Below are 26,944 nucleotides of genomic sequence, written 5' to 3'. Positions count from 1 at the left end.
CTTAACCCTTTGAGGATATTTATCAGGAATTTCATTATGATAATGATGATGATAAAAATAATGCACTAAACATGGAAAGAACCATTCTGGAAATAACAAGACTAGACAAAAATAATAATACTAAATAATAATAAAGCCATAAATGACACTTTCCACTTCCATTAGTGAACAGGACATGTAATGAGTATGTCTGACAACAAATGAACAATCAGAACAATAGAATGGACATCTAGACAACAAAGACCAAGTAGATCAGAAATAAATGTGGGATGATGAAATAAAAAGATATTATGACCATTTGCAAAAGCATTTGCTTGCGAGCAGTTAAAATGAAAGAATCATGAGTAGGTATTCTACTGAGAATGCTGTTATTTGATGATGATGAATGTATATTTAATACATGTGTAATGAATATTTCATAGACTTTCAGTTTTGAAAGTATTGCATAAAGTGATTAATGTATACTAACAAGGAAGGTATTCCTTTAAAACATCTTCACCACAATACCAGTTTTATGTTATTCTAGTGAAAGTTTTAAAGCAATAGGAATTTATGAAATAATAGATGTCATTTTCTTAACATAACTTCCTTTTTCTCTTATTGTAGGTCAGCTTAGTTGATGTTGAAGGCCTTCAGTGGGTGGATAAAAAACATGACGGTGTTATAGCAGTCAGAGTTGGTCAAGAAGGTCAACTACTTCTTTGGGCAGCAAAGGGTCTTGATGACTGGATGTTTGCCCTGAGAGAGGCAGTTAGCCGAAGTAAAGGTCGCAGGGAGGCACTCCGCAAATCTCAGACACTAGTACCTCAACTTTCTGATGGAGGGCTCATTCGAAGGTAACTTTGCATTGAACTATTGACTTATATATTATTAATTAATGTAGCATTTTACAAAATAACATTCTGCATTGGTACAAGGTTTTTCTTGCTTTTCGTTATCTCTAATCTAATTTTAACTAAAACAAGGTTATCCTTATAAAATGTGAAGTGATCAAAATATAATTTGGCTTAATGGTATTCTGCTGTAATGTATTTACATATATTACTAGTTGTGTAGTGATTTGAGGTATTACAGAAGTCTGTCTCACTCTAGTTTTATATATTAATATGTCACTAATGCCAGCACAATGATGATCCTGATATCGATGAATAGACCAAACTTTCTTCTGTCCTTTTGTATATTAAACTAATGATGTATTGTGTGTGTAGGGGGCAAGAGAAAGAAGAGCAGCTACATGCTGATTAGTCACAGTCAGAGTAAAATTCATACTGTAAAGAATGGTAGAAAACTTACATTGAGACTGCAGAACACATATTTAATGCCTTTGTTTTGGACAGATCAGAGGCTAGTAACAAAGATAATATCAGAAGAGTTTGATAAACAAGAGTAAAAAATATATTAATATCATCATCAATTCCATGTAGTCAAAAGATTCATTGTGGGAGCCCCCTTGTTACACATATATTCATAACAGTGCTACATGGTATAAACAACATCAGAGAAATAATTAATTTGTTGAGTTTACTAATCTGGTGCAGGATTTCATTTCCAACTGGCATCTTCAGAGCAAAAAATTAGAAATGTGTAAACACAGCGCTTAATTAGATAGTTGTAGAAGTAATTTAAATTGTAACTGAAAAGAAACTGTCTTAATAAGACACCCTCTAGGGACTAGATAAAACAAAGTTAATTCAGGCTAAATATGATCATAGATTGACTGTCTCTAATCTTTGGAAAATTAATGCAGCTGTACTTATTGAGATTGGGGGAGTGTTTCATAGTTGATGCAGAATCTAAAAATAGTCACTCGGACCTATAGAGACTTCTGTACAGCACAGCTGTCTTCTTCCATTTAATACTGTGTGAAGGAATGTGTCCAGAGCATGGTTTGTCAGTCTTGATTTGCAATACAGGTGATCATACATGTAGTTTTTATGTTCTTCCAAGCAGATATTAACAGATCTACCAGTCTGTCCAAAGTAGGCAAAGCTCAAGGAACTCTAGAGACTCCAGAATGCACAAGAGGATGAAACTGATCCTTAAGAGAATGGATGAAGGTTACTAATTGTTTGTGTGGTTTGAAAGTGGCATGGAGATTCTATTTGAGGAGAACTTTAACTATATTTCTAATGTACCCTGAATATGGGGAGGAGAGACTGACTGTAAGTGAGCAAGAGGTGTATGGTGAGTTGAGCAAAGTAGTTGTTAATAAGGCTGTGGGACTTGATAATATATCACCACGTATTCTGAAAGAATGTGCCAGGGAGTTGACACCTGCCTTGACATATTTTTTTAATACGAGTCTTGCACTCGGTCAAGTTCCTAAGGAGTGGAAGGAGGGCAAGATTGTGCCACTTTATAAAGGAGGTGATCGAACTCAAGCATCAAACTATAGGCCTATCTGTGTGTCAGGTGTTGTGGTTAAGTTGTTGGAGAAGCTTGTGATAACTAGGATCCAGAATTGGGTTGACAACAATGGTATTATCTTTGATGGACAGCATGGATTTGCTAAAGGGAGGTCATGTTTTAGTAATCTATTTACTTATTATAATAAAGTGACTGCTTCCTTGGACAGAGGAGAAGGATATACAGTAATATACTTGGATATCACAAAGGCTTTTGATAGATAACCTCATGATAAGTTGACAGTCAAACTAGAGTAGATGGGGTTGGATATTAGATTAGTGTATTGGATTGGAGACTAGCTATCTGATAGGTATCAACAAGTTGTGTATGGGGGAACGATATCCAGGAAAAGGAAAGTCACTAGTGAGTGCCTCACGGGTCTGTTTTAGGTCTGTTACTGTTTAACTTGTATATTAATGATATTGGTGAAGATTTGGATGGAGATATTCAGTTGTTTGTGGATGATGATGCAAAGTTGGGACGAACCATGAAGAGTAGAGAAGATGTTGTGGCCTTACAAGAAGACTTGAATAAATTGAGTGATTGGGCATGCAAATGGGGATGCGAGTTCAATGTTACAAAATGTAAGGTTTTAAAATTTTGAAAACAAAGATGGGGATGCAGAATTTATGCTTGGTAAGGATATATTGTCACAGGTGGAAGAAAGAAGAGATCTTGGGGTGATAGTGGATAAGGATCTGAAATTTAGGGGACACAGCCAAAATTGTGACAACAACACAAAGGCTTCTGGGAATGATGCGGAGGATACTGACTTGTAGAAGTAGGGAGATTCTTGTTCCGTTGTATAAGGTTTTGATTAGGCCACACATGGACTATTGTGCCCAGATTTGGTCACCTGGTTTTTCAAAAGGACGAAGAGATGTTGGAAAGGGTCCAAAGGCAATTGACTAAGGTAGTTTCTAACCTCTGGAATGTCGAGTATGAGGAAAGATTGAGAAGATGTAATTTACAGAGTCTGGTGGACAGGAGGAAGATGGGAGATATGATAGACAAGTTGGTAAGGGGTTGTTATAGGATCAATGATGGAGAAGTTCTACAGAAAATAGTGGGAGATCGGGGAAGAACCAGAGATCATCCTTGGAAACTGTATAAAGAGGATATGAGTAGGGGAGTGAGAAGCAGGTTTTTTTCGTGCAGAGTTGTAAATGATTGGAATGCCTTGCCTGAGACAGTGGCACACCCAGGGAGGGGACCAAGGGGCCCTGGCTCCCCCAAAAAGAAAAAGTTAAAAAATACTAGAAAATTTTTCAAAATACTTTTCCTAATTAAAATTCATTTTTTATTTATGTTGTGTCATGTCTTCTATTTCTATACTACTTATTAATTAGGGGTCACATAAGGTGAGAGAACCCTATAGCAGGGTTTCTCAACCTATGGTCCACGGACCACCTGTGGTCCGTGACGATGGGACAGGTAGTTCACAGGCTTAAATTAACCAAATAAATCTATATATTTTAATTATCCAAGCAAAACAAATTAAAATTGAATAACTAAGTAAAAATTATTAAAATAAAATGAATACTTATAAAAAAATAGCAGCAGAATGATGAGTAATAAAAGAGGGGTGAAGTGAAAAACAATATGGTTTTATTGCTTCCACCTTCTCTTGCTGTTTTGTCAGATTTGAAATGAACATGTGTTGTCCACATGACCACATTTCAACCAATTGCTTGTTGTTTATTGATTTTTATTGTTGAAGGTTTTCCTCCTTCAACCAAGGCTCAATATATCTTCAGAAGTGCTACGTAATACTTAGACAAAATGTGTTGTGAGTTAACACCAGTATTTATATATTTTTCAGAAATCGCATGAAAAGCAAGCTGAGACTTGAGTTGAAATGCTAACTCTCTTCAACCGAATTCCAATAATATGTGAAACTGCCATAACAGCATTCACTATATATATATATATATATATCTTAGTTTTAACACGTTTACAAATTTTAACACTTTCGGTTGAATTTTATTGCTGCCAGCGAACTCTCACAATCTAATTAATAACAATAGTTTTTAGTTAGATACTGTGTTTGCCAGTGCAACATATGGTTTTGCTTGAGTCTATATATACAACATAGTTTCTGTATGAGGGGACATGTGATTTATTAATTAGTGTCGTTTTTATCCCAGTTGTCTCTAATTGCACTATTTGTTGAGAAATATATTATACAGACTGCTTATACCTTATTCACTGACATAATAAAAGTACTTGTTTTTCTTGCCTCTGCAATATAGTGGCTATTGGGGGAGGGTGTGTTGTTTACTGCGGGAGCAAGTTACTATCGCTCTGCTCTGAACTTGTTTCAGCTTTTTTTTTCATTTGCGAGGTATATGTGAAACTTTTTAATTTCTTTTTTTCAAAAAGTAAAATCAGGGGTGAGAGGTCTATGCAAGTAAGTACGGTATTTCAATTATGGATAAGTACATTGGTACCTTCTTTAAACAGAAAAATATCTCGGATGACAGTGATAATACAAAAAGAGTTTGTAATGACAGTTTGTGTGTAGTTTCTGAAGAGAAAGAGGTCTGTAACGAATCCACAGAAACACAGAATTCTCATCAGTTGCAATGCGATAATATTAATACACTGAACAAAAGGAAAGATTTGCTGGACACTCGACCAGTGGATCGCATTTAAAGGAAAATACAGTTGGTTATTTTGTAGGAACATTTTTCTTTGTTGTGACTTTTCTCTCTTTACGGTAATTATGCCTACATTATTGTGTTATTATTCAACAGTTGTTTACAGTTTTGAATGTGTATATAAAGTCAATATCAACAGTAGCCTGATTACGAATGTGTGATGAAAGGGATGGGGAGGTTTGGAGCTTCAATACAATTGGTTATTTTGTATAGGGCCCCGAAACTTATTAGTTTAGAATTTAACTACAGGGAAAGGGTTTGTGTCCACCTCAAAACTCTGAAACAGAATTTGGAAACATTTTCTGAATAACTTTTTATAAGAAATTTCTGTGATTTCACGATCCATTTCAGGCTTGCAGTCATGAGAACGACCTTTCGTTATTGAAAAAAGAGCAGCTAATTGAGCTTTCAAGTGACAGTGGGCTTAAAATGCAATTCCGTTAACGTGGTTTGGCTCGATTCTGGACCTCGCTTTCAGTGAGAAGTGAATTTCCTGAATTATTTGAAGAAGTCGAAAATCGTCATGCAGTTTTCTACAACCTATGTTTGCAAGAAACGATTTTCATCGCTCCTTCAAATAAAAACAAAATACAGAATTTGTCTTAGTGTGTGTGCCGATCTTTGACTGAAGTTGATCTATATTGAGCCAGATATCCAGCAACTCTGCAAGGTCGAGAAGCTCATCCATCTCATTAAAAGTAAATAGTAACATAATTATATCATTTTATTTATTTGTTTAATAAAAATCAAAACTTTGTTTTAATTTTTATCCACAAAATTTAATTTTTTATCTATATATTCGGCTTGGTTGGCAGACTCTCCAGCCAAAAGGCTACGAGTTCGAATCCCACCGTGGGCATGGATGTTTGTGATTGTCTGTGAAAATACTAGTGGTAGTGGTCGGTGGTAGACAGCATTGGTTTAGATGATGACGATGATTGTAGTTGTGGTTGGTGAAGACAGAGAGTTGTAGAGTAGGTGCCCTTCCTCGATATATATTTGGATTACCTGGAGATGTTATGTAATAATAATATCGACAAGCTTTATATGTTAATTGTGCATCACATAGTTTGAATTTGGCACTTGGAAATGCTATATCTGTGACAAATAAGAAATTGCATTGGCATAATTGAAAAGGTACACAATTTCTTCAATACCCTAAAAGACAGGATGTCCTTGTCATTTATAATATTATAATATTAATATCTTTTAAGATTTATAATATCTTTATTTAGCTTGCAAAAAATATTTGCGTGCACCTTACCATTGTCTAAAATAATGCAAAATTCTGATAGTGATCTCTTAATTGCCCTAAATTTTGTTGATGATGTTGTGGCTCAATTAAATACCGTTCGTGAAACACCAGATTCTTCATTTAAAGATATTTACGATGAAGCATGTATAAAAGCCAATAATTTTAATATTGTCATTAAAAAGCCAAGGACTTCATCAAAACAAACATTAAGGTCCAATATTCTAGCTGATTCTGTAGAAGTGTATTTCAGGAGAACTATTTCATTCCATTTATTGACCAAATATTAACTCAACTTCATGAATGTTTCACTCGGCACCACAACATTTTGAAATATATTTTTTTCTCTTCTACCAAATGGAAAAGATGCTCCAACAGCAAGTGCAGTGGAAGATTTTCGTTGGTTGTGTGACTTTTGTGCCGGTGATTTGCCTTATACAAATCCGGCAATTTTGAATGCTGAATTCAAGTTGTGGTATAAGAAATTTGAAAAACCGTTTGCAATAGCTCCATGCAAAAATGCCATTGATGCAGTTTCAAAGTGTGACAAAATGATATATCCTAACATCTATAACTTATTAAAAATATTTGCAACTCTTCTGGTAACAACATGCGTCAGTGAAAGGTCATTTTCTAACTTACGCCTTTTAAAAGCCTATTTAAGATCTACCATGACACAATCACGATTGAACAGACTGGCTTTGCTATATATATACACACAGAGAGAGATTAATGTAACCACAACTGAAATAATTCAAGAGCTTTGTGAAAAGAAAACTGGATTTTATTCTTTAAATAAACTTTTATAATTACCTAATGAATTTTATTGAATGAATGAAATTTAATGAATTTTAGTTGAATGGATAAAAATATTTTTAATGCAAATTCATTGTATTAAAAATTATTTTTATCTGTTCAAGGTTAAATCTTGGGTGCACCACTGGCCTGAGAGTATGGTGTCTGCAAGTTGTTTGAGTGTGTTTAAGACACGGTATGATGAGCTGTGCGTGTGATAAAAGGACCTCCCAGATGAGTCTTTCACTCCAATGAAGGCTTGGGATAATAATAATAATAGGATGAGAATAGTTTTGCTGTGATCTTGTGTGTTGCTTACAGGAGGAGTAGGAAGGCATGCAGTATTTTATATCTGTTTTATAGGGGTTGTAGCCAATGGCTAAAAAAAAAAGTATTTGTAAAGATGCTGAAAGTTGAGTAGCAAGGTTTGTATCTGAATAATGAACCTGCTGTTTCTGGCATAGCTAGGAATCATTGTTATCAGATGATTAAAACTTCAATTTAAAATGATTTCTGATATTACCATAACATAATCAACGTAATAATAATAATAATAATAATTATTAAGAAATATTTACTGGATCTCAAATTAGGGAAATATTGAAAAATTTGAAGATAATCTTGCTAAAATGCAACTAGAAGTATGGAAAACATCCAGAGATATTGTATGAGGGGTTTTGTATATTGTATAGAAAATATACAATTTTAACCTTGATGTCTTCCTGGATCTGACTCCTGCTGATGAGAACCTCAATAAAGGTTGAAACCAGTCTGGGTAGCAGCCCTTCTGAGGCATTAGTTGTTGGGTCAACAGCTTCTGAATACAAGTGGGCTAGTCATGAAGTTACTTTATGTGCAAACTTTGTATATTTCCACTCGAGTAAAGGATTAAAACAATAATATAATTTCTTATTGAGTATAATATACTTTATATACCGGCAGTAAAATTTTGTACATTCACTTCCTTCATTTTCACATGATTTTCTTTCCTAAATGTCTTGGTGCAGTGAGTTTCAAGCATGATGGGTGGCTACTCAAAGAGAGATGTGATAGCTTATAAAAGGAAACAAAGCATTTATAATCACTTTAAAATTTTTCTATTAATTTTTTTTTTTAATTTTATTTTCTTGCTTATTGTAAATATAGTAAAACATGCAAGAACTTGAATTTTGCAGTTTGCATTTAGTTTATGAGCCTCCATAGCTCAGTTGATATTGACAATGCCTTTTGGTTGGAAAGACCTGGATTCAAATCTCATCACAGATACAAAGAACCTTTATAAGGGCTTTTCATTTGAATGCGAGTTAGCCAGTCTCATAGTTTCATTTCCTAGCTCGCGACAACATTTTATTTTAATAGGTGATCCACCGAATGTTCATTACTTGTATTCTATTCCTATTTGTTTGTAACACTGAAGATGGACTATTAGTTTTAGTATGAAATATCTACCTTATTTATTAATTAAAGTTATTACTGTGGACGTATGTGTTGTTTTTAATAATTATACTATGCCACAGGTCCCTCTAAAAATAAGTCTCATAAAGAGGTTGAAGAGAAAACTCTTGAAAACTCAGATTTTTCATCATGCAAAACAGACCTACCTACTGGCCAGGCCAAAAGAGAATGTGTAATTAAGACATAAATACACTAGTCTCATGGCCTTAATTGCTTTAACCATAACTCCAAATAGCCAAAATTAAGATTCCAAGAAATTATATTCTTGTTTTAATCCTTTATCCAAGTGTAAGCAAAGTTTGCACATGAAGTAATATATATATTACTTCATGTGCAAACTTTCCTCCACATAAGCCTCTATATATAAGTTGCCCATGACTGGGCAACTTATATATAGAGGCTAATGACTTCACATCACTTGCCTTAGTATCCCATAATGCAAAGCACATATCTTTATGGACATGTACAGGGTGTTCAGGATAAATTTGACATATTTATAATTAATTATATTTTTCCGTAAGTTACATGTATTAACACACACTTCTCTTCATTTAAAAGTTTGGACCCTTCTTCATTCATATACAAGATGTCAGAAAGGATGGATAGCTGGAACCCACCTGAATCATGGAAGAGAATAACTTGTATCATGATGATTCGTGCCCGCCATCAAAATAAGGATATTACGACTGCTGCCCAATGCTCCCTGAATACAGTAAAAACAATCAGGCATGAACTAGAGACTTGCAATGGTGACTACGAGGATGTAGCAAGAAGAAAGATCCCTAGCAGACGATCTGATTGCGTTCGTACAGCAGAATTCCTCGCAAATCTGCAGGAACAGGTGTTGAAGAACCCTGGCATTGGAATTCGGGCTTTGTTCGTGGAGTTGCTAACTGTAGTCAAGCCCTGGATAACAAGGGTAGCCAATGGTAGGCCGTATGTATGGCAGCAGGATTCGGCCCCTTGCCACACCTCTGGGAAAAGTCAAAAATGGTTGTCTGAAAATTTCTACGACTTCACCAGTCCAAATGTTTGGCCTCCAAACTCCCCAGACCTTAACCCCATGGATTATTTTGTATGGGGCGCAGTTGAAAAAGACACCAATCGCACTTCCAGTAATACAAAAGCCCAGTTAATGGATAAAATTAAAACAGTTTTTGCGGCCCTTCCCAGGGAGACTGTAGCATCAGCTTGTTCGAGGTTCCGAAGCAGAATTGAAGCTGTGATCGATGCTAATGGTGGTTATTTTGAGTAAATCTTGTTGATAGTATTGTAATTAACTCTGCCTGTAATGTTTTTTTGTCAATTCATTAAATTTAATAGATACAAAGCAGATTTTCTTTTTCCTTACGAAACTGTCAAATTTATCCCGAACACCCTGTATAATGCTATGCATCATATATGAGCCTCGATGTATGATTTGCCCAGTCGTGAAGTTACTTCACACCCAAACTTTGCTTACACTTGGATAAAGGATTAAACCAAGAATATAATTTCTTGGCATCTTTATTTTATAGTATAACCAAGTGGGAAAACTTTCAACATCTATCTTTAATCCAGAGTATTTTAGTAATAAGGTGTGACACCTTTTGGCTACTTGTATATAGAAATATGACTTCTGCATTATTTCAATCTTGGTATCATTTCTGGGTCTGTCTCCTACTGATGAGATATCAATAAAGATCAAAACCAGTCTGGGTAGTGACCCCTTCCCATAATGCATAGCATTATATCATTTCTGGGTCTGTCTCCTACTGATGAGATATCAATAAAGATCGAAACCAGTCTGGGTAGTGACCCCTTCCCATAATGCATAGCATTATACATGTCCGTAAGGATATGTGCTTTGCATTATGGGATACTAAGGCAAGTGATGTGAAGTCATTAGCCTTTATGTACAAGTCGCCCAGTCATGAAGTTACTTCATGTGCAAACTTACACTTGGATAAAGGATTAAACCAATAATATAATTTCTTGGCATCTTTAATTTATAGTATAACCAAGTGGAAAAACTTTCAAATAATTAATGGCATTCAAAATATATTTTTTTCATTACCTTGTGCAGTGGATGGTCCTGTATCCCAAATCTCACCTACCTCCTTACCACAGTTTCACAGATACAACACACCTCTACATTCTAAACTGCAACACTTTCTCTTATTACTATTAGAACAACAATCTCACCCATTCAAGCTAAAAGTCTATTTAAATCTTTCTGAAAGGACTTGACATTAGCATTCTTAGAAACCTCCCAAATTTTCATCTGCAAAAAATATCCATTGTCAATCAGTTCACATGAACTAACATTAACAGATAAGTGTTGAACTGCAGTGGTTCAAAAACAGAACCCTGCAGTTCAACATATATACACCCACACCCCCATCTCACCATTTTTGCCATATACAGCAGTCTGTCAAATGTCTTCACATTTGACACATTTAATAATTTCAAGAATATTAACACATACGAGTCCCCTTTTCTCAACACATTCACATCACATTGTCATAAAATGCAAGTAGATTCCTAAAAAAATCAAGACTTAAATTTTACAAACCCATAATGATTGTTCTGAATATACTGTATTTATGGGTGCACACTATGATTTTCAATAGTTAGTGTGAGACTTCCACTACCAAAAGATCATCAGATTGTGCCATCCAACTCCCTTGCTCACACACCTTTCTTGTATGGCTTTCATGGATGCCTTCTTATGCTACCCTTTTGTGTCTCGACTCTCTATGAAAATATGTCCTCCACATTAATTTGGTAACAACCCCCCCACACACACACACAGAGACACCAACTTATGTTTCAGTTATACAAGGTCCTGAAAATTACATTCCCTGAATCTGTCTTCATATCCGAGATTCCAAAAATGTAACACTTAATGAATCTTCTCTGGACTTTCTCTAAGATATCCTCATCCCCTTGATAATCAGGTGACCAGTCTATACATGTGTCCATACATACAGGAGTCCACATGTGGCATGATCAAGGTCTTATATAAGGAAATGATTAACCTTTTTGCTTCTAAAGTCTTCTTTAGCATTGCCATAATCCATTGTGATGTACTCAGAATTTAGCAGTGTGACCCTTAAACTTCAAGTCTCTTTCCATCATCATTCCCAGATCTCTCATCTCTACTTCCTTCAAAATTTCCTCATTAATTGTATACTCTGCATCTCACCCTTGCCTACCAAATTTCAAGACCTTATATTTTGCAACATTGAACTGAAAGTTCCACTCACTTGCTCATTCACACAGTGTATTCAGATTCTCCTGTAAGACCACAATATCTGCACTAGTTCTCATAGTTCTGCCACCTTTGTATCATGTGCAAATGACTGCATATCTCCAGTTACACCTGGCCCAGTGTTATTAATATACAAGTTAAACAATAATGGTCTCCCAAAATTGACTCCTGAGGCACACCACTGGTGACCTTACTCTTCTGGGATACCACTTCTCCATATACAACCTGCTGGTACCTATCTGGCAACCACTCACGTGTTCATCTCACTAAGCTGTTATCCAACCTCGTCCATTGCAATTTAGTTATTAGCTTGTCTTTTGGCAATCTGTTAAATGCCTTTGAAAAATTCAAGTATACCATTGCCAGCCTGGTTGACCGAGCGGTTAGCGTATCCGCTCTCCAGCCAAAAGGCTGCGGGTGTGAATCCCACCATGGGCATGGATGTCTGTGAAAGTACTAGTAGTGGTAGATGGCATTGGTGTTAGGTGATGAAGGTTGGTGGCGTAATGAGACGAAGAGTTGTAGACTAGATGCCCTCCCTCGATGAGTCTTCGGACTCCCTGGAGGTGTGATGTAATAATAATAATAATAATATGCGTTTGTCATCATGTCATAGCACATAATCAGCTTACTAAAACATGACCTCCTTTTAACAAATCCATGCTGACCATCACAGAGAATACTGATATTATCGGTTTAATTCTGAATCCTAGCTTTCATTAACACCTTAACCACATATACTATGGATATTGTATATATGCATAATCAAGGTAAGCCTTGAATTGTGACGAAATTGATCATGCATTCTTGTTCTGAGAAGTTGTCAAATGTGGAATTCTCTGTCAAGAAAGGATTTATATGGAACCTATAAAGCTGGTAATTATGACAAACTTGGGAGTCATCTTGGAGCAGTGCCATGGCTTGAGGCGTTACAAAGAAAGAATGTCAGTAGTGCATGAGAAGTGGTCAGAGATTGTTTGAGAGCAGCAGCATCAGACTGCATACCCAAGATCAGGAGGATAAACCAGGTGGAAATTAAATGGATGAGTAGAGATATGAAGTAAAGGCTTCAAAAAAAGAAAACACTGTTCAGGGAATATAAAGAAAAAGTTTATCAACATACTCATGAGCAGTACAAAATGCAAGCAAGAAGGATGACTAATTTGTTAAGAGGGGCAAAATCAGATTATGAGAGTAAATTAAGTAAAGAGAGTAAACTCAAAAGAGTTTTTTCATTATGTAGAAAGTAAAAGGAAAAATGACTATGGTAGGATAACTTTAAACTTTAAATGGTAGGAAGGTAAAAGAAATAATTGAGTTGATGAATGATCATTTTGCAAAAGTGTATCATCCAAGTGGAGATTTTGCAGTTGCTGATGTGACAGGGATGCATATCAAAATGGAGGTAAATGAAGAGTAGGTGTTCAGCATATTGAAAAATATAATTGTAAACACAGCAGTGGAACTGGATGGTATATCAGCCTGTGTACAGCATGAATGTGCAAGAGAGGCATTGCCTCTGAAGAAGTTGTTCATTCTAAGGCTCAGCTCTGGCAGGTTTCAGACTTTCTGGAAAGAGGGTGAGATAGTTCCATTACATAAAGGTGGCTCCAAGACAGAGGTAACAAACTACAGACCAATTAATGTATTAGGAGTGGTTGTTAAAGTATTGGAAAAGTTGATTCAAGGTAAACTCAACATTGGGTGGATAGGGATGCGATACTCTATAGTGGGCAGCATGGCTTTGTAAAGGGTAGGTCTCGTCTTAGTAATTTATTCATATTTTATAATAAAGTTACAGCGGAATTGGATAAAAGAAATGGCTACACTATGATATTGCTGGACTTAGCAAAAGTATTGGACAGAATACCACATGGAAAACTGTTAAAAGTTGGAGCAAATAGGAATGGATATGAAGCTAGTAGTATGATGGGGGGGGGGGGGGGCTGATAGATAGACAAACACCAGAGAGTAGTATATGATGGAGTGGAATCTAGGAGAATGTGGGTAACTAGTGGAGCAACTCAGGGTTCTATACTTGAGCCACTACTCCTTAATTTGTATATCAATAATATAGAGAAAGATTTAAGAGAGGAAGAATGATAGCGAAAGTTGGGCGCATGTTAGACGTAAACAAAGAAGGATGAATGAGAGTGAAAGTGAGAAGAGGGGGTCGAGAGTTAGAAAGATTTAATGATAGAGAGAATGTGTTGCGAGATTCAGAATTTAAATTGGATTAGATGAGACAAGAAATGAAATGGATGCGGAATGAAATTAAGAGAATTCAGGTCAAAACTATTAAAATAAATCATGATGACATGAAAGAGTTAACGAAAGATGAGCGAGGCGTATGGCGACTCCATTATTAAAGGTGTGCTAGAGGATAGAATGCACAAGGTATGTTTTCCAGGCAGTAAAATGAGTAGAGTGATTGAGGCATTGGATATGAGGCGGGAGCAAGCAAAAGAGTTAATAGTATATTGGTACAAATGATATGAGAGACAACAAAGAGCATGTCAGAATGTAATTCAGGAGGTTGCTTGGAAGGATAAAAGAGAATAAAAGAGAATAGGCAACACACTGACTACCCTTCCTTGACAGGAAGGGTAGTCAGTGTGTTGCCTAGGTATGACTGTGGTGAAATGAGGCAGAGAGCAAGGATTACAAATGATATGCTGGCTGAAATGTGTGAGGAGATGGGAGTACAGTTTGTTAATGTGCGGGATGAGTTTGAGGGACAAAGTGAGCTGTATGGGAATGATGGACTGCATTTGAGTGGTTATGGTGTGAGTCGCTTGGAGAGACTGCTGCTGGAAGGTAGAGAAATGAATGGAGAGAATGAATCAGATCAAGAGGGGAGTGATGTGGAAGAGCAGGAGATTAAGACAGGAGAGATTGAAGAAGTGGATATGAATGGGGAAGTGAGTGGTATGAGTATAGAAAATGAGAGAATGGATGTGCAAGAGGAGCAGGGAAACGGGGAGGCTCAGGGTGGACAGGGGTACACAGCGTGAGAAAGGTGGATGCTCCAAGAGGAGGTGAGAGCATGTGTACGCAGGAAAGGAATGGGATGACCAGGGATCAAGAGGAAACAGTTGGAATTGAAAAGGGTTCTAAAATGAAGAAGCAGAAAGGGAAATGGCCCCAGTCTAGCATGGAGAGATCACATCAAGTGAGTGGTATCAGTGGAATTAGCTGTAGATCCAGAAATGAGCTGTTGTGTTTGCTAGAAGTATAAGAAACAAGGCAGATGAAATGGTTGCACTAATTGCGTCTGTTCACCCAAAGATTGTCGTAATAAGTGAGACATGGTTGGAAGAGGATGACATCCTGACAGGAATAGAGATGGAAGGGTATGATGTGTTTCGGGAGGATAGAAGGGATAAAAAGGGAGGAGGGATTGCTATTGATGATAGAGAAAGAGTTATGTCCATACAAGGTAGAGATGCAAGAGGGAAATAGTGCCAGTGGTTTTGAGGCAGTATGGTGTGAGATAGAGGTGAATAGAATCAAACACATGGTGGGATGTTGTTATAGACCTGGTAATGTGGATGGTGGTGATAGTGAAATGTATAGTCAAATTAGCTAAGCAAATAAGAAAAGGGTGATCATTATGGGTGATTTTAATTATGGCAATATAGACTGGAATGATGAGATAGCAACTGGAAGTAAAAAAAAAATGAGCTTCTTGAGTTTTTGAGGGATAACTACCTCAGACAGTATGTAACAGAGGGCACACGAGGATTAAGGGTCTTGGATTTGGTCATCTCATCAGAGGATGTAATTATAAATGAGGTGTCAAATCATCCACCAATTGGTGAGAATGACCATGAGGTGATTACCTGGGTGGTTGCCAGCAGTGCGAGGACCCCTGTGAGAAAAGGGTATATGTGGAACTACAAGGGGGGGTGGTTATGAAGAGCTCAGGAGACATCTTGCAGGTGTAGCATGGAATGAGGAGTTAGCTGGAAAAGAGATCAATGCAGCTTGGGTGATTTTCAAAAACTACTTAGTAGATGCAATGTCTAAATGTATTCCAAGGGTCAGAAGGTTAAATAAGGTAGGTGTGAGATGGATGAATAAAGAGATTAAGCGTGCGATACAGAGAAAAAAGGCATTGTGGAGGCAGCATAAGAGAAGTAGAAATAACCAATTTCATGAGGTCTACAAAGACCAGGCAAGCAGGGTGACTTGGTTGGTGAGAGTAGCTAAAGAGAGGTATGAACAGCAGTTAGCTAATGAAGCCAAAAAGAATCCTAGGGAGTTCTTTCGATATGTAGCCAGCAAAAGAAAGAATGATTATGAAAGGATGACATTGATTGGAGAAAATGGTATAAAGACAGCTGTTGCAGAATGTGTGGAGGAGATACTTAATGAGCAGTTCATAAAGATCTTTCAATCTTGTGAATGTGACTTCATGGAGAGATTGAGAGCAGTTGATCATGGGATGGATAGACTGACTGTAAGTGAGCAAGAGGTGTTTGGGGAGTTGAGTAAACTAGATGTAAATAAGGCTGTGGGACTTTATAATATATCACCGCGTATTCTGAAGGAATGTGCCAGAGAGTTGACACCTGCCTTGACATATTTTTTTAATATGAATCTTGCACTTGGTCATGTTCCTAAGTAGGGCAAGATTGTGCCACTTCATAAAGGAGGTGATCAAACTCAATCATCAAACTATAGGCCTATCTGTGTGTCAGGTGTTGTGGTTAAGTTGTTGGAGAAGCTTGTGAGAACTAGAATCCAGAGTTGGGTTGACAACAATGGTATAATCTTTGTGTATGGGGGTTGCGATATCCAGGAAAAGGAAAGTCACTAGTGGTGTGCCTCAGGTGTCTATTTTAGGGCCATTACTATTTAACTTGTATATTAATGATATTGGTGAAGATTTGGATGGAGATATTCAGTTGTTTGCAGATGATGCAAAGTTGGGATGAACCATAAAGGGTAGTGAAGATGTTGTGGCCTTGCAAGAAGACTTGAATAAATTGAGTGATTGGGCACGGAAATGGGGATGTGAGTTCAATGTTGCAAAATGTAAGGTATTAAAATTTGGAAAACAAAGATGGGATGCAGAATTTATGCTTGGTGAGAATATATTGTTGGAGGTAGAGGAAATAAGAGATCTGGGGGCGATAGTGGATAAGGATCTAAAATTTAGGGGACACAGCCAAAATTGTGAAGACAACACAAAGACTTCTGGGAATGATGCGGAGGACACTGACGTGTAGAAATAGGGAGATTCTTGTTCCTTTGTATAAGGCTTTGATTAGGCCACACATGGACTATTGTGCCCAGATTTGGTCACCGGGTTTTCAGAAGGATGAAGAGATGTTGGAAAGGGTCCAAAGGCAACTGACTAAGGTAGTTTTTGACCTCTGGAATGTTGAGTATAAGGAAAGATTGAGAAGATGTAAATTGCAGAATCTGGTGGAGAGGAGGAAGAGGGGAGATATGATAGAGACCTACAAGTTGGTAAGGGGGGGTTGTTATAAGATCAATGGTGGAGAAGTTCTACAGAGAATAGTGGGAGATCAGGGGAGAACCAGAGGTCATCTCTGGAAACTGTATAAAGAGGGTGTGTGTAGGGGAGTGAGAGGCAGGTTTTTTTCGTGCAGAGTTGTGAATGATTGGAATGCCTTGCCTGAGAGTGTGGTGTCTGCAAGGAGTTTGAGTGTGTTTAAGACACGGTATGATGAGATGTGTGTGTGATTAAAGGACCTCCCAGATGAGTCTTTGACTCCATGAGGTCTTGGGGTAATAATAATAATTTTCAGTTAGCTGATTATGCAAAACTGGGGAGAGCAATAGTTGATAAAGGTGATGCAAAATAATTTAAATAAATTGGCATTGTGGGCAAAGCATAATGATTGTCAATTTAATGTTGCAATTTAATGTGGACACAGAGTTGCAGTTCAGAGGTGAAAACGGTGTATCATATTGGTAGTACTGGAGTGCAGGAAATTGATGAGGCTAGGGACTTGGGGATAATGGTGGACAGATAGTTGAAGTTCAGAGGGCATATTGCAAAAGTTGGTATGAGGAAAGGTATGAGAAAAGTTTTTCAACATCAAAGGATTACTCTGATGTTGAAAAACATGCTAACAAGTAAAGATAGGGAAGTTATTATCCCTCTTCACAAGGCCATGATTCGGCTTTGTCTTGACCACTGTACACAGATTTAGTCACCTGAGTTTCTTGGAAACCAGGAGGTGGTAGAGAAGATTCAGAGATGAGTGACTAAGCTGGTGACAGATCTGTAGAATGCTTCCTATGAGGATAGGTTGAATTTATGGGTTACAAAGTTTAGTTGATAAGCATAAAAGAGGGGATGATAGAAATTTTTAAGATATTAAAGGGATTTATAAAATTGATGCAAAAGAAAATTTTCAATATATGACAAATAGTCAGAGAGCTAGGGATTATCATGGAGTTGTGTAAGACTATGGTGTGTAGACCAGATTTTTTGCAGACAGTGGAAAATGGGTTGAATGGATTGCCAAAATTAGTCGTGAGTTCCATGACAGTGAACGAATGAGTTTAAGTAGAGGTATGATAGGTTTTGTGTATGTAATAGTTAGTTTGGAGCTCCTATAATGAGTCCCCAGACTCTGTAGAGATACCATATAATAATAATTATTATTATCATCTCATGCTTCCTCCATAAAGTCTTCTTTTTCCAGATTGCATGCTTAATCTCATCATTCATCCACTTTACTCCTATATCTTATTTAGTCTTTACACTTTTGAAATACACTCAGACATTGATGCTATTAAACAGCTCTTGATCAGTTCCTAAGCAGTATTTGTATCCTTTTTACCCAGCCCCTTTTTCCATGCTTAGCCCCCAGTTGTACCCTAAGTTTTTTATACTCATTGACCTTGTAGTTCCACACACACACACATATATATATATATATCCTTTCTTTACAGATCTCCTTATATGCTGGAGGAAGATTAGACCACTCCATTCACAATTGCATCCTCTGATAATATGGTCATGTCTAAGACTCAATCTTCACATACCTTCCATTACATATTGCCTCAGATAGTTATCCATCAAGAACTTAAGAAATTGAAATTCATGTTCCTTTTGCTATCTCAGATGCAATCTCTTCATTCCAACAATATTATCATAATTAAAATCATTCATAATGATTACCTGCTTGCTAATTCAATTTACCTACACATTTCTTTGTCTCCACCCTCGACATTTCCTAACCTATAATAACATTCCATTAAATATATCATCCTGTTACCTTCTATTTCACACCAGACTGTTTCCACGCATCTTAACCTTGTGTGGGTATAATTCCCCTGTTATCATCAACAGCACTACCCCTCTCTTCTTGCCACTCATATCCTCATGGAAAACATCATACTCTTCCATTTCTATTCCAGTCAGGATATCATCCTCATCCAACCATGTTTCACTTATTTCAACTACTTTGGGGCAAATGTTTAAACTCAGTCAGTATAACGGTTTCATTTCCCTTATTTGTAATACTGCTGACATTTGCAAATAAGCAAAGCAATTCATTTCCTAGTCTATAACTAGTTCTATCCATGCCACCCTTTCTTTGTCTGTGGCATTTCCTCACCTTCTTCTGCCCACTCACTTTTACAACTCCTTGCCCCATATATCTCCCCCAGAATCAATTACTCCCCATACATCCAAGGCCATCCCATTCTAATCCTATGTTGACATTACTGCTTCCAGAAACTACTTGCATTACATTGTATCTCTCTCTGTCTCCCTCCCCCATTTCCCTGTCCATCTTGCATTCTTTCTTTACATTCTCACTTCACACTACTCTTCATTCACAAGCACTTCAGTCTCACCTGTTCTACTCTCCTTCTCTTTCACATCACCTCTGGCTTTCTCTGATCACTTGTGCACATCACTCATTACACTTCCTTCTAGCATGTCTCTTCAGTTTCATACCATCTGAAGAGACTGATCCAGATCCACTCAATTGCAATCCATCTGTTGTGTCGAGAAAAGCTGATGAGTCATCCTTTTTTTCCGACCCAACATAAGGTTACCTCAGAAGGAGTGGATAAGGACATACTTATGCCTCCAGGTAGAAAATGTGCTCATTAATAACTCAAGAACATGTATATATTCAGATTTGTAAATTCTAAGCAATGTTAAGGTATCCCATAAACTAAATAGAGAAGGTTTGTTAAATCTATTAAGGTAGAAAATCATGTATAAATTCCAAAGATGTGTACAAGCTAATAATAGTTTTAGGCCATGTCAAAGGCAGTTCGTGGCCACGGTATCCAATCGGCAGCCGCCGTACATATGACGACATCACCGAGTGAGGGCGCTGTTTTGTAGTATATATTCGGCGGGGATTTGAATCTCTCTCTCTTTTCTTCTCGTTTCGTCGGTACTACCTGGTTTTCCTGTGCGGAAGGCTGCATAGTTATGAATAGCTTGCCACCATGCGTAGCAAGAGTCTTCCCTTGCTATGTGTGCTACGTGGAACAAAGCTGCAGCTATAATGCTTCCAGATTCCCAAGAAGAAAGGGCCACTGATGAGTTAACGTCAGTGTATAAATCAGTGTAAGTGTGTTTCGTTTCGTGTGGAACAAAGGAATAGTGAAGCCGCTATTAAAGAAAGTACAGTAAGGAGATCCGAATATCCAGATAAAGCAAGAACGGTAAGCAGTAATCTTTTCATATTAATATCGGAGTAACCGTGAAGTAAGGAGAACTGATCTTTAAGAACACAGCCCATTTCTGTGAAGTGTTACAAGAACTGTCTGCATTTTGGACATTTTGTCTATATCTAAGAAAAGGCATCTTAGACTTGAGCCGAGTAGGAGACCGAGGCTACGAACTGTTTATTATTATTATTATTATTAAACAAGACCTCATGGAGTCAAAGACTCATCTAGGAGGTCCTTTTATCTCACACACATCTCATCATACCGTGTCTTAAACACATTCAAACTCCTTGCAGACACCACACTCTCAGGCAAGGCATTCCAATCACTCACAACTCTGCACGAAAAAAATCTGCCTCTCACTCCCCTACTCACACCCTCTTTATACAGTTTCCAGAGATGACCTCTGGTTCTCCCCTGATCTCCCACTATTCTCTGTAGAACTTCTCCACCATTGATCTTATAACAACCCCTTACCAACTTGTAGGTCTCTATCATATCTCCCCTCTTCCTTCTCTCCACTAGACTCTGCAAATTACATCTTTTCAATCTTTCCTCATACTCGACATTCCAGAGGTCAGAAACTACCTTAGTCAATCGCCTTTAGACCCTTTCCAACATCTCTTCATCCTTCTGAAAACCAGGTGACCAAATCTGGGCACAATAGTCCATGTGTGGCCTAATCAAAGCCTTATACAGTGGAACAAGAATCTCCCTACTTCTACACGTCAGTGTCCTCCGCATCATTCCCAGAAGTCTTTGTGTTGTCTTCACAATTTTGGCAATGTGTCCCCTAAATTTTAGATCCTTATCGACTATCACCCCCAGATCTCTTATTTCCTCTACTTCCAACAATATATTCTCACCAAGCATAAATTCTGCATCCCATCTTTGTTTTCCAAATTTTAAAACCTTACATTTTGCAACATTGAACTCACATCCCCATTTGCTTGCCCAATCACTCAATTTATTCAAGTCTTCTTGCAAGGCCACAACATCTTCACTACTCTTTATGGTTCGTCCCAACTTTGCATCATCTGCAAACAACTGAATATCTCCATCTAAATCTTCGCCAATATCATTAATATACAAGTTAAATAGTAATGGCCCTAAAACAGACCTCTGAGGCACTCCACTAGTGACTTTCCTTTTCCTGGATATTGCACCCCCATACACAACTTGTTGATACCTATCAGATAGCCAGTCTCCAATCCAATGCACTAATCTAATATCCAACCCCATCTGCTCTAGTTTGACTGTCAACTTATCATGAGTTACTCTATCAAAAGCTTTTGCGAATTCCAAGTATATTAATGTGTATTCTTCTCCTCTGTCCAAGGAAGCAGTCACTTTATTGTAATAAGTAAGTAGATTACTAAAACATGACCTCCCTTTAGTAAATCCATGCTGTCCATCAAAGATTATACCATTGTTGTCAACCCAACTCTGGATCCTAGTTCTCACAAGCTTCTCCAACAACTTAACCACAACACCTGACACACAGATAGGCCTATAGTTTGATGCTTGAGTTCGATCACCTCCTTTATGAAGTGGCACAATCTTGCCTTCCTTCCACTCTTTAGGGACTTGACCAAGTGCAAGACTCGTATTAAAAAAATATGTCAACTCTCTGGCACATTCCTTCAGAATACGTGGTGATATATTATCAAGTCCCACAGCCTTATTTACATCTAGTTTACTCAACTCCCCAAACACCTCTTGCTCACTTACAGTCAGTCTCTCCTCCCCATCATCAACTGCCCTTAATCTCTCCATGAAGTCACATTCACAAGATTGAAAAATCTTTATGAACTGCTCATTAAATATCTCCACCACACATTCTGCAACAGCTGTCTTTATACCATTTTCTCCAATCATTGTCATCCTTTCATAATCATTCTTTCTTTTGCTGGCTACATATCGAAAGAACTCCCTAGGATTCTTTTTGGCTTCATTAGCTAACTGCTGTTCATACCTCTCTTTAGCTACTCTCACCAACCAAGTCACCCTCCTTGCCTGGTCTTTGTAGACCTCATGAAATTGGTTACTTCCACTTCTCTTATGCTGCCTCCACAATGCCCCTTTTCTCTGTATTGCATGCTTAATCTCTTTATTCATCCATCTCACACCTACCTTATTTAACCTTCTCACCCATGGTATACGTTTAGACATTGCATCTACTAAGTAGTTTTTGAAAATCCCGCAAGCTACATTGATCTCTTTTCCAGCTAACTCCTCATTCCATGCTACACCTGCAAGCTGTCTCCCGAGCTCTTCATAATCACCCCCCTTGTAGTTCCACATATACCCTTTTTTCACAGGGGTCCTTGCACTGCTGGAAACCACCCAGGTAATCACCTTATGGTCACTTTCACCAACTGGTGGATGATTTGACACCTCATTGATAATTACATCCTTCGATGAGATGACCAAATCCAAGACCCTTAATCCTCGTGTGCCCTCTGTTACATACAGTCTGAGGTAGTTATCCCTCAAAAACACAAGAAACTCATTTTTTTTACTTCCAGTTGCTATCTCATCATTCCAGTCTATATTGCCATAATTAAAATCACCCATAATGATCACCCTTTTCTTATTTTCTTGGCTTATTTGACTATACATTTCACTATCACCACCATCCACATTACCAGGTCTATAACAACATCCCACCAAGTATTTGATTCTATTCACGTCTATCTCATACCATACTGCCTCAAAACCACTGGCCCTATTTCCCTCTTGCATCTCTACCTTGTATGGACATAACTCTTTCTCTATCATCAATAGCAATCCCCCTCCCTTTTTACCCCTTCTATCCTCCCGAAACACATCATAACTTTCCATCACTATTCCTGTCAGGATGTTGTCCTCATCTAACCATGTCTCACTTATTCCGACAATCTCTGGGTGCACAGACGCAATTAGTGCAACCATTTCATCCCCCTTGTTTCTTATACTTCTAGCATTGGTATACAAACACCACAACTCATTTCTGGATCTACAGCTAGTTCCACTGATACCACTCACTCGATGTGATCTCTCCATGCTGGACTGGGGCCGTTTCCCTTTCTGCTTCTTCATTTTAGAACCCTTTGCAATTCCATCTGTTTCCTCTTGATCCCTGATCATCCCATTACTTTCCTGCCTACACATGCTCTCACCTCCTCTTGGAGCATCCACCTTTCTCACGCTGTGTACCCCTGTCCACCCTGAGGCTCCCTGTTTCCCTGCTCCTCTTGCACACCCATTCTCTCATTTTCTATACTCATACCACTCACTTCCCCATTCATTTCCACTTCTTCAATCTATCTGTTTGTATCTAAAAGATATACTGTTATACTGTAAAATAATGTTATACTGTAAAAACCTAATTGAATGCTAACTAAAATTTTGGGGGAGGATTAAGTCTAAAATATAAGAAGGAGCATTGCCTCAAGAAATCTATGTCAGAGTTATAGAATTGACCTGTATGTTTGTGTAATTTGCATGTGTGATAGAAAATAGGTAATTTAATATAAGTTGTCAGAGGCTGAGGATAGTTATATATAGAAATGAAGAATTTGTGTTAATATAAAGGATTACAGTGTAGAAATTTTGGATGTGTTAAATTAAGAAAAGGAGGGAACCCAGACTCTATCTTAAACTAAAGGTTTGACTAATATGTATCTTTATGTTTTGTGCTAGAATAAACGTATTTCTTTATGTGTAATCAAATGAGTTTGTCATGCTTTCTGTGGATTGAATTACCGCTTGGAAAAATTACGAACTGTGTATAAAAGGGGAATCCACTAGTAATATAAGAAACGGGACCACGACTGCATACTTCCTGATCCCTGTATTTTCTTTCAAAGTAATCTTGGATAGTGTATCATAATTAGTTGCTTGCTGGCACAGTCATTAAATAATACAAATTTGTCGGCAAACGAATTAACTGATAATATCTAAATTAAAGAATAAGAGATAAGCACAAAGACGAAGATATAACACAATGCCAACAGATATAACACCATCTCTTTTTATACAATTCAATTTACTCATCATTTGCTCCACACATCAACACACTGCACCTCTTTCTCCTTGCACAGTTCTGCTAGCATACCATCACTCTTTTGCGTTGGTAGTCACGATCATTTGTTCTGTCATTCATGCTTACTTTCATTCTCACACTTTATTCCCACTTTTGCTTTGCTCCATCAGTCATGCTCCCATAGTCACACTTGTTTTTTGCTCATTCTATCTCTTTCATACTCAGTCTTGTTCTTTGCACTCATATTCTCTTACTCACCCTTCTGGCTAATATATACCATTCTTATGCTCCTCACTGCCTCATCTGTTAAATATTCATTCCTCATTCTCTACTCTCATTTAACACCTTGCAGTTCATCAAAATATCACATTTTTTTGCAGGTCTATACCTTCTCATTTCTCTTGGTAATCTCTCCACAGACTCATTCACCCCTTCCATGCCTACATACTATACTCACAATGGTATCAAGTACAAGCACTCAACTCTTAGATATCAAGATATCTAAGAGTTGAGTGCTTGATATCTTGATATCAAGATATCAAGCAAGATATCTTGATATCATGCAAGATATCTTGATATTAACTATTAGATATCAAGTACAAGCACTCAACTCTTTAACGGCCAGTTATAAGAGTACATTGCAAAAATAAACATTCACATTGGGAAATATGCTGAAATAGTATTTTATACTCAGATATACTCTAAATGTGTATGTTACAGATGGCCTTAGAATTAATTCTAAGGATTAATTTTTTTTTTGTTTTATAAAAAAAATATTGTCATTTGAAATTAAATTTGACTATTGTCCTGACTTTATTTTTTATTTATTTATTTTTAGGTATGGTCTGGGATTACAGCACACTTTATCAGATAGCCATGTTCAGGCTGCTCTAGTCCATTCAGGTTCCAGCATGGAGTTAAGAAGTGGGTTAGGACATGTAATGAGATCATTAGGAGAAAGGTATCTTACGCCATGCCTAAGGGAGAGAGCAAAACGAATGTCTGGTAAGGAAATATGTTAATTATATAATTTGAAATCCACACACACACACACACACACACACACACACACACACACACACACACACACACACACACACACACACACACACACACACACAAACACAATTATTCATCGGCAGATTTAGTTGAATAATATGATATTTTTGGGTGTTAATCAGTGGAAAAATTACTGATAATAGGTTAACTGTCCATATCCTATCTTGCCTTCAATGGATAAACTAGATCATTTTATATTCTAATTTCCAGTACAGATAAAATGGAAATCAGCATTGCTTTCTTGGCACTTATAATTTAGTGTGGAATCATTTCATCACTTAAGGAAAAAATCCCTTAATTAACTGCAATTGAAGTATGTTCTTGACTATGAGCATCTACTAATAAATTTTATTTTTGAACAACAAATGAAAGTTATATATAAATAAAACGGAAAAGTAAAAGTAATAAAAGGATAAGTTATGCTCTTGTCATCAAATAATTTAATTTTGCAAGGAGAGTTTTTACATATTTCCCTATTTTGTATATTTTATTTTCATATAAATATAGCGTTTTCATTTAAAAATAATGCAGAGAAGTAAAACAATTTTCGGAACTTTTCAGACTTATAAATATCTTTTATCTTCTTTTTGGTCCAAAAGAAATAAAATGTTGAATAATTATCATAACTTCAAAAACATATTTTTTTCAGAGTACAGTAATATAACTATATATGAATAAGTATATTTGTGAAAATTATATCTTATTTCCCTATTCCACTATTTTCTACCCTAAAAAAGTACAGAAAATAGTGTTTGTATTCAATGTGTAACTTTCTCCTTATTAAAGTGATGAAAAAGTTAAAATTTTACAGAGGAAATTTTCTTTCTGACTCTTACTTCACTCTCTTTTCTTCTTTTTTTTTTTTTGAAACTGTTCATCACGCCACTGATTTCTAAAATTATTAGTCATTATTAAGCAACATATCAGTTTCACATTCTGCATGATATTTACAGTAAAAGTTAAAAATTTTATTATTAAAAACTATAAAATTTAAAATTTTGTAAAATTTTATACAAAATAATACCATTTATTTTTGCTGTGAACTGTTCTTTCCTTTGTAACTCCCAATATAAAATATAATAAATAATCTATTATTCAAAAAAAATGTTAAGTTATATTAATTTTCTACTGCTTTGGATTTTTTTTTTATTTCTGTATTTTAAGTTTTTTAGCATTGTAAGAAGTTGAGTACTTCATTTCATTTCTTTAGTTTTGAATTCTGTTTGAAATCACAAAATGAAATAATCAAACTGATTACTTTATGTTGCCCGAGCTTTGTAATTTCAAAGCAGAAAAAGAAAAAAAACCAATAGATTTCTGTAAATTATAGCCTCTCATGCCTCAATATTAGTATTCCA

At 36.8% G+C, this 26,944-nt stretch overlaps 1 protein-coding gene across 3 annotated transcripts in view; it reads left to right on the top strand.

Moving 5' to 3' along the window:
* Positions 1-26,944, top strand: part of LOC150106902 (uncharacterized) — a 191,008-nt gene that overhangs the window by 152,183 nt on the left and 11,881 nt on the right. For all 3 annotated transcript variants that reach the window (XM_090392811.1, XM_090392812.1, XM_090392813.1), the window contains 2 exons: positions 607-836; positions 25,366-25,532. In XM_090392811.1, coding sequence (XP_090248937.1) covers positions 607-836; positions 25,366-25,532 — 397 coding nt within the window. The remainder of the gene's footprint in view (positions 1-606; positions 837-25,365; positions 25,533-26,944) is intronic.

This window comes from Typopeltis vanoorti, chromosome 5 (genome assembly GCF_054136105.1).
Source record: "Typopeltis vanoorti isolate ZY-2024b chromosome 5, IOZ_Tvanoo_1.0, whole genome shotgun sequence".
Lineage (NCBI taxonomy): Eukaryota > Metazoa > Arthropoda > Arachnida > Uropygi > Thelyphonidae > Typopeltis > Typopeltis vanoorti.
Note: the sequence above shows the minus strand (reverse complement) of the source record. Positions and strands in the feature narration are given on the sequence as shown.